Source organism: Nyctibius grandis, chromosome 1 (genome assembly GCF_013368605.1).
Source record: "Nyctibius grandis isolate bNycGra1 chromosome 1, bNycGra1.pri, whole genome shotgun sequence".
In the NCBI taxonomy this organism is placed as follows: Eukaryota; Metazoa; Chordata; class Aves; order Nyctibiiformes; family Nyctibiidae; genus Nyctibius; species Nyctibius grandis.
In genome coordinates this window covers 112,757,578-112,767,044 of record NC_090658.1, presented here as the reverse complement: position 1 = coordinate 112,767,044, position 9,467 = coordinate 112,757,578, and the positions used below count along the sequence as shown (strand labels likewise).

General features: G+C 41.9%; 1 protein-coding gene across 1 annotated transcript; it reads left to right on the top strand.

Moving 5' to 3' along the window:
* The first annotated feature begins 712 nt into the window (after nt 1-712).
* On the top strand, nt 713-9,420 carry RNASEH1 (ribonuclease H1). Its single transcript, XM_068412571.1, has 8 exons — nt 713-866; nt 950-1,074; nt 1,602-1,796; nt 2,383-2,482; nt 2,955-3,009; nt 4,130-4,214; nt 6,660-6,784; nt 8,963-9,420. Exons 1-8 carry the CDS (start codon nt 757-759, stop codon nt 9,047-9,049), a joined length of 882 nt encoding a protein of 293 aa, XP_068268672.1. The 5' UTR covers nt 713-756; the 3' UTR covers nt 9,050-9,420.
* Nucleotides 9,421-9,467: the final 47 nt, after the last annotated feature.

The window sequence follows — 9,467 nt, the reverse complement described above, 5'->3', positions numbered from 1 at the left end:
TGGACTTTAACCTGCTTGGACAAGGTAGTTCTCGTTACTTCAGAGGCCATCACAGTATGGGGCTCAGCTGGAACACGCCTACCAGGAGCCCTTGATTTAAATAGCAGGATGAGAACCAGTTTAATGACCTTCTTCAGCTCGAGGCTTTTGGACATGCTAAATATGTTGACGCTTGTGCCATCTTTCAGTGACAATCCTTCCTCGGGTGCTCACCAAGGCGAGCGGGGATGTGCAGCAGGTTGTAGGGTACACGCACTCCTGGGTGGTGCGCCATGTGTTTTAATGACTCCTTAGGGACCGAGAGGGCGCCGGAGCTGACCGCGGGACCGGGATCGTTATTCAGGCTGGCGGGGGAGAACTGCAGCGGAGGGCGCCTCTGAGGTTTCGTTCGTCTGTTAATAACTGGGGCTTTCGGAATGAGGAGTTTGCGTAAGCTGCTGTGATCTCATCCATCGCGTGCCCCGCCCAAAAAAAAACCCAAAAGCTGATTTAGATGGCTTTTAAAATACAATTATTATGGGGGAACACAAAACCAAAGAAAACCACCTCCCCAAAATCCCAAACCCTGCGCTTTTCCAGTAGTTTTGGCCTCCCTCTCGGCCCGTAGGGAAGCCCTCAGCGTGCCCTCGCGTCCGTTACCCCGTCGGCCAGCACGCATGCGCAGGAAGGGGCCGGGTGCGCCCGCGGCGGGGTGGGGTGGGGTGTGGAGGCCAGGGGGCGGCGGGGCGGGGGCGCGGATGGCGGCGGGGCTGCGCCATGTTGCGGTGGCTCGTGGCGGTGCTCAGTCATTCCTGTTTTGTCCCCAAGGGCGACAGCATGTTCTACGCGGTGCGCAAGGGCCGGCGGACGGGCGTCTATCGCACCTGGTAAGGGCCGCGGCCGGAGCAGCGCGGGGAGCCGCCGCCGGGCCGGCCCCGGGCCAGCCTCACCCCCGCCCCCTGTGTTGCAGGGCGGAGTGTCAGGAGCAGGTGAACAAGTTCCCCTCCGCCAGCTTTAAGAAGTTCGCCACCGAGAAGGACGCCTGGGCCTTCGTGCGCGCCGGCCTCCCGGGGCAGCAGCAGCCCGAGCCGGCAGGTAGCTGCTCCTCCCCTCGCCCCCCGCCTCACCTCCGTCCGGGCGGGAGGGGAGGGCGGCCCGCCGGGGGATGGGGAGGAAGGGAGGGCCCTGCGCAGTGGCACAGCCCACCTGGCTTCGGGATGGTGCCTGTGTAAACAGTCCGGATTCTGGGTTGAACCTGGGTAGCAACTTCTGTTTGTCCGCCGGCGGCCGGCTCGTAACTGGCGGCATGCCGCGGTGGTGAGCGCAGCGGTGGCCCGGCTCTCCGGGCACAGCGATGGATGTGTCTGTGCAATGAGAGTATTTCTGTAGGTGCTTGGAGAACATTGCTAGTACCGTGTCCGTTATCATGTGTTTCCACTTACGTTTGATCTAGGATCTAGAATGACCGGTGTATACTATAATACTTCTTGCATAATAGCTGGCGGCGGTGTCAGTTTAACACACTAGCATTGCTAATAAGTGATGACAGCTGTTGTCTTTCGAAGCAGTCGTTTCAAATAAAATTTGATAGTGTATATTGTTGAACTTTTTCTCTTTGGAAGGGGCACACGGTCCTCCAGCTGTAACACAGGAAAGTGGTAGCCAGAGAGAGGAACCAGAAATAGACATCTTGTGTTGCAATACATGCAAAAGGCCATACGAACAGTCTGCAAATGAAGAACACATTGCAAAGCGTGTGAAACACGATGAAGTATACTCAGTGCCAACAGTCAGTGAAGATAAATTTTCATATATGGGTAAGCTCTTTCATTATTCCCGTAATTCTTTTGAGGTCTTTGTACTCTTTCATAAATAACCAGTGTAATTAGGAGAAAACTTTTAGGGACATTTCTGTATGGCAGCACCAGGCCCAGGGTAACATTGTTTCTTTTAAAAATGGAAATGGGAGCTGTGATATATTTTTCCACATTGTCTTTTAGTGTAACATCAATTGGCTTTAACTGCTGTCAACGTATAGCTTAATCTGGTCATTATAGGTGTGATTTTATGTGTGTCTAGATTACAGGCTATTTAAACACAGATGTAGCTGGGAACTTTTAAAGTTGACTAAAGAAGGCAGGAACTGTAGCGAGAATATGGAACATGGGGCAGGGATGCTGCCTGAGGCTGACTGATTTGGGAGCAGTGAGGGTGTGAAGCTGCAGTGGGGCTTCTGGTGTTATGCATTACTAATGTAAATGGCTTCTGTAGTTAACGTTTTGAAGGGCTTTCTGGGGATGGAAGTTTGAGGGATTAATCTGGTGGCAGACATTTCTTTCTGCTTGTAGAGACTGCATCCTTGAAGAAGTGCTTGAACTTCTGCTTTTGGTAATTCTTTTGTAGGTGACTTTGCAGTTGTTTATACAGATGGTTGTTGCTCAGGTAATGGACGTAATAGGGCACGTGCTGGAATAGGTGTCTACTGGGGACCAGGCCACCCTTTGTAAGTAGCTGGGTGGATTCCTTTTCTAATATGTGCTAATGTTTTGTTTTATGTGTAATTTACAATATTGGTCTCCTTTTGAATGATAAACCCTACTACTGAAACTGTCAATGACAGTGCTATGAGACTAGTGAGTTACTGAGGAGAAAAGAGAAATCAGCTTTTTTAGGAGGTAAGAATGCGGGGAAAATCAACTGGAAATAATACTTTCAGGGGCTGAAGCTATAATTAAAGTGATGCAGAAAGTTTTAAAATAGTTACAGGTGTGCACAGAAGAAACAAAAGAAACTGTGTAGTGTTGGCAGGTCCACATATGCAGGTTGCACTATGCAGATGGAAATTAGAGGTTGAATCTCCATCCTCCTTTATAAAAACAAAATTAGCGTTCTTGTATTTATTTTTCTAATATGTAGTCGTTGTATACCACTGAATATTTTGGGTAACTAATCTACTATTCATTCCTTGGACACAGAAATACCAGTGAAAGACTTCCTGGACGGCAGACTAATCAAAGAGCTGAAATACATGTAAGTAGGAAATGTCCTAAAATGCTTCTGCATGTTAGACTGCAGTAGCACGCTCGTGACTATTTCAACTCTGGCCTTCAGAAACCAGTTATGGAGCTGTGAGGGAAGTACACAAAATGTCAGGAGTTATGACTTGAAATAAATCGTTCTCTTCAAGTTCTGTTGTTCTTTATTGTTTTTGAACAAGGAGTAATTCACCTTGAGAATTCCCAAATATCATCAGGCCAAGCACAGGTATTTAAAACAGCCTTGCATTAGGAAAGCTTGAATCTGTATTTGTATCCTTTGCATTTTTAATGTGTATGGCTCAGACCTTGGGGTGAGGGCTGCTGAGTAGCGGTTAAGAGGAGAATTGACTTCTTACTATGATAGGATCAGAGTATCGTATTCCTTAGATAAATACAACAAAGAATTCTAGGCTCTTAGGAGTAACTTTTGTTATTTCTGAGGTAAACTTCTGTTGGAACAGCAGATTTAGTCTTCCCTTCTCATCTCATTAATTCTGGTACTGCTGCTATTCTGCACTGTGTGTTTGGAGATAAACTGAAATGGGGACTTGATCTGCTTAAAAAGTACAGGAAGTTCATTTTCATGAGGGACAAGCAGAGGTGATAGTGGCCTGCTGAGGTCAAACTTGTTACTAGAGAGCTTTTCAGCTCTATATCCAGACCCAGCCACTTCTCCCTCTTATTATATTTCATAGCACCAAAAAAAACTAAGGAAAAAAAACCTTAGGGGTTCCAGATTGCTAGAACTGGTATGAATCTTTGCTTCCCAAAGTTACGGAGAAAATGCCTAAAACTTGATGTGCAGTTGATAGAGGCTTTGATAGGAAATTGGGCAGAGAACTGCTCCTGCAGTACAGGATTGAGCATCAGAATGTTTGTGGGTTTTCTTTGCCAGTGAAAGATAAGTGGCTTCCTGTTTGCCTGATGCATTAAGTGGTCGTCTGCATGCATAATTTAGGAAATCTCTGTTCTAAAGCATGTTGATACTCATTGATGGAAAGACTACAGTAGTATGCTGTGTAGTTCTGTGTTGGCATCAGGTACTTTGGTAATTTAACTGCATGTGTTCAAAATCCTGTTCTGAACTGTGATTCTGTTGAAATGTTTTTAAGGCAGCCTGCAAAGCAATAGAGCAAGCCAAGAGTCAAAACATCAAGAAACTAATTATCTACACTGATAGCAAGTTCACTATTAATGGTAAGTTAATGATTTTAGTTTTCCTGATTCTTAAAGACACACTGCACACAATTTCATCACATGAGGCCCAGAGAACACTGAAGCCCAGGGAGAGGGATATAAGGAAGGGAAAGGAATGCATAATTTCAATACTAACTCCCCCACTGCTTGGGGAAAAACTTCAGAATATTGCAGGGATCAATTGCTAACCGCATGAAATACAAGTAGAGACAAAGTGCCTGTTACAATACAGAATGACAGAACACTTCCAAACTTTCAGGCTAGTCTAGAAGACCAGAGATGACATATACTCACAGTGTGTATTTAAGGTTTTGCCTTCATCCAAAGATTTGGAAAATATTTTACTTCCTAGAAATACCACATGTAGCAGCCAGTAAGACTTAATTTCTGAATACATCTCCCACTTTCCCCCAGATCTTCAGATCTTACTCCTGTGATAATTCTGAACTGCATAAGTATTTCTTCTTTGTATTTCTGACTTCTGCAAAGGGAGTAAATTTGTTAGCTGTTTTCAGATAACTTTAGAGTTTTTTTTGAAATAACATTAAACAAAAACTTACTAGAACTTTTGATTGAAATCAAATGTTGCTCTTTCACACTTCATTGATTTTTTTTTTTGGGAGAGGGGGGTGGGGGGAAGTGTGAGTATCTTGTTCTTAGGATAACTTCTTATACTTGCTAACACTGAAAGTAATTATTTGTTTCATTGCTTGTTATTAATAAAGCAAATAAATGGTTCATATGTTAAAAATCCGTTTATCTTTTTCTCCAAATAAGTCATTCTGCTTTCCAGAAGCCCCTCTGGTTCCTGAAAGTGGAGGAGTATGAAAGAAGAGCATCAGTTTTTTCCTTTTTCGCGTGGCTCATGTTTAGAAGTTAAACAAAACTTACCTTGACATACTCTGACATTACCTTAAATAGCAATACCCTGGAAAGGACAGAAAGCTACTGAGTAGGAACAAGTGACTGCTAGTCAAGGAGTTGCTGGAGCTGTCACTTGCTGTTTCAAATTCTGTTAGCTTGCGTGCACATGAAAGAGGTTCCCTCCAGAAGTTAAAAGTGTCAAGGGCTTGTGATCTGTCCTCCTGATTCTAGTTTGTAAGTTGAGGAAGGGACAGTAAATTGTTAAGAAGCAACTTAAAAGAATTTTCCATTCGTTCTCCCTAAGGATCATGTCATAAATCTATCATTTGAGTAGCTTATTTTCCCCAAAAGATTTAGGTATAGCATTTCCTATAGGAGCAGAATGTGTGTGTTGGTTTGATTTTTTTTTTTCTTCTTGTTGGTGATTTTTTTTTTTTTTTTTTTTAGCCTCTGCCAGAAGCATTCTGAAAAAGGGAATAGTAAAAGGAAGAGTCTCTACTCTTCAGGATTGGGTGTTGCATTCTGATCAATAGAATGCAAGTGCATAATTTGTTGCAAGAAGCAAGTTGTTCAAAGCATTAAGGAGCAAAGAAACATCTTTGCAATTATTTGGGAGAAAAGTCTATACCACCTTGTCTGTGAAACTGGTGTTATGAAGGAAGAAAAGTTGCTGTGTCAGATAAAATTCATGTTAAACTTAGGTGTGAGACTTAAGTATGAGGGAGTAAAAGAAGAATCTTTAGGTGCAATGTCTTAGTCTCTTTGTTGTTACTTGCAGTTTGTTCTTGCATTTTGGGTCACAGAGGTGCAGGTTCCACTCTTGTTTAATCGAAGTTATTTTGTAAATGTGTCTAGGAGTTATTTTTTAAAATAATGGAGAAGGAGGCTTGTGGTTAAGTACAAATGGATGTGGTTTGTTTTTTAGGAGGTTTTGTGTCCAAGGTTGGTGATTCTCTGTTTGGTTCAGGTCTGTTTGTCGTGAAAGCAGTAAGGATGTCTTACATTGTCGAGACCAGCAGAGATATTAAAAAAAAAAAAAAAAAAAAAAAAAAATAATCCTTATTTAAGGAGTAATGCAATAAATTTTCTGGCCAGGAAGGGATGGCCAGAATGTTAAATCTTGTTCTGTAGAAATCTGCTTACGTGGTCCTTTTCTGAAGGACTGTTTAGTGTGCAGAAGCTATAAGACAGGTGCCATCTGTTTTTCCTCTATGCATGTCTCCTCAATTTCTCAAAACAAAGCAAGCCGTAGATTTGTTCTAGCTTACTGTACCATCAACCAAATTTAGCTTCAGTTTATTGAAGTTCATGTCATAATTTTGTGTGTAATGCATATATAAGATTGTAGTCTTTAAATTAAATATCTGTTGAGGAAAACATGGTCAGCTAATTCAAGTGATAATGGAATAATACAATCCTGAAAGACACTAGTAGAGAACCAAACAAGAATACCTTCTAGCTCCAATGTCTTTGCCCGAGACTTTGTACAGAGTTAATGTCTTGTTAAAAGGCTGTTTGCTCCATCTTGATCCTTGCTGGCTTTTTTCATAGCATTTTTATGGTGATGCTACTTTTGCATAGGTATTACGAGCTGGGTTGGCAACTGGAAAACAAACGGCTGGAGAACAAGTTCAGGAGGAAGTGTAATAAATAAAGAAGACTTTGAAAGACTCGATAATCTATCAAAAGGCATAGAAATTCAGTGGGTGAGCACCTCATTTCTTATTCCTAATGACATCTTAAACACTATTCTTGTAAAAACTTACAGGTATGACCATCACTAAGAATTTTATAGAGCATATTATTTTACATCCATAAATAAAAACATACATACAGCAAAGCCGATTGTTTTATTTAAAGCAAACAAGCAGTGTAACTTAGGCTCTTGGAACCAGTATTTCATTTATTAAAATGCATGTTTATATTTGTTTGCTGTCTCTTGTTCCTACTTTAAAAATTCCTGCAATTTTTATTTTTAGTTTGTGAGTACTGCTAGATGAAATTTCTGTTCCTGGAAACTAAGCTTAAAACATAACTGTGTCTTTTTAAGTCATAGCTCAATTTCTGGATTTACTTTTCAGAACTCTTTAAGATGCTGGTTCGTTAGTGTAACTCGATCACATAAGTGTCTTTAAACTGGGAATACTAAGAGAGTATAATCCCAAATAAACTAAGTCTAGTTTTCTATAACTTAACTGTGTTTTTTACAAGAAAACTAGGCAGATAAAGGTCTTTAAAATACCTATTTTTCAGTTTTAAATGTTTAGCTCTCCAGTAAAGAAGTAAAACAACTTCTAAACACGTATTCCTGGTACGTGTATTTTTCTGTAACCTATAACGTCAGTGCTAATCATTGTAGGGGATATCTCCCCCTCCCCTTCTGAATTTTGCTTTAATTGTGGTATAAAACTGCTGATTCTAGAAGTAAATCTCTGTACCATTGGCTTTGTAGCTGCTAATGGCATATTTATTGGGCTTCTGTTTGTAGAAAACAGCATGGCGTAGATCTTTAATGTGCACTTTTTCTATGGGAAATTTATTGCAGATATTCCTCCATTCATGTTCTGTGTTCCAGAGTTGGCAACTCCAGTTTAAAGGCTGACTAGATTTTATGTAACTACCTGTTATCTATTGAGAATAAGAAAGGGTAGAAATTTAAAACGACGACTGAAGTTTAGATGTCCTTAGGGTATTTTACATAATTAAAAAAATATATTTTTGCTTTATGCACATTTATTACATCTGAATCTCTTAAATTTGGGGAGGTGTTTTATTTCAGGAGAAGCAATGTATGTAGGCACTTTATTACGGTAATCCGTTTGCTGAGGTGTGGGGTCCTCCACGGGCTGCAGTGTGGATATCTCCTCCAGTGTGGTCCTCCATGGGTTGCAGGGGGACAACCTGCTTCACCATGGTCTTCACCACGGGCTGCAGAGGAATCTGCTCCAGTGTGTGGAGTACCTCCTGTCCCTCCTTCTTCTCTGACCTTGGTGGCTGCAGGGCTGTTTCTCTCACATTTTTCTCACTCCTCTCTTTCACAGCTGCTGTGCAGCATTTTTGACCCTTTCTGTAATATGTTATCACAGCAGAGCCACCAGCGTTGCCGATGGGCTCAGCTCTGTTCTAGGATGGGTCTGTTTTGGAGCTGGCTGGAATTGGCTCTTTCTGATGCGGGGGAAGCCCCTGGTGTCTTCTCACAGAGGCCACCCCTGCAGCCTCTGACCCAGTACCAAAACCTTGCTGCGTAAGCCTAATACCATCTCACACATGCTTCATGCTTGTCCCGTCTTCAGATCTTGTCAAATAGCAAGCTTGATTTTCTTTCTCTCCTTCCTGCCCCCATGTTCCTCCACCCTCACTACTGACAAGGCTTAGGGTTGAAAGTGTTTTCAGTTCCTAATTGTTGAAGGATGGACAGTTAAGACTTCTGAAAATCAAGAGATTATTTTCATACCCTGTTTCTGTATCCTAAGTGAGTGCTATAACCACCAAGGCTGTTAGTGGCATAGAGGTCTCTGGCTTTCTGGGAAAAGATTAACTTGGTTTAAGCACTGAATGCAGAGAGGTTTTTCTCTGTCCTCTGAAAGTGGGAATTTTGAGTTGGAGCTGTTCTCTGCATTTCTTAAAGGCTCGGTTAGGTGGCCCTTATCCAGTTCACTACTTCTCATAATGATGATTTTTGCAATTTGGCAAGTCTTTCCTAGAGGAAGGGAGATTATTAACATTCCTGGGAAGAACACATACAGACTAAATGTGAGGAGAATGCCTCTAGGGAAGCGCTGTTACACTGTGAATGAAAGGGTGTTGCGTGATAAAAATTTCATTTATGTACTTATTTCTTGATTTCTTGCATATATAATGCTCCTATACTTCTGTCCTAACAGATGCATGTTCCTGGTCATGCTGGCTTCCAAGGAAATGAAGAAGCTGATAGACTAGCAAGAGAAGGAGCTAGTAAACAAAAGTCCTGACGTACTAGGACTAGAGACTGTTGCAGTGGAAGGAAAAGGACTGACATCACAATGACAACTTGAACTGCTGTAATTGTTTCGGAGTTGAACTTTGAACTGTACTACTTTCTGGCCTGAAGTGTTAAACATATACCAACTTCTGGGGAGAAAAATCCCACATTTTCTTCTATAGCGTTTGTTTCACAATCAAGTCAATATTTAGTTGATGATACAGAGTGCTTGATACTGAAGGGCCACGGTCAGTGTTTTTGGCTGTCTTGTAGGCTTCTGAATTCACCGTAAAGACAGACTTCTGAAGAAGTAATATTACATCTTTATCCTCAGTTTTCTGTATTTTCCTCTTAATGAAATAAATTAATTTTTTATACAGAGGTATATATTAACAGCCCAAAATAGTTGGGGGTGGGGGGACTTTGGG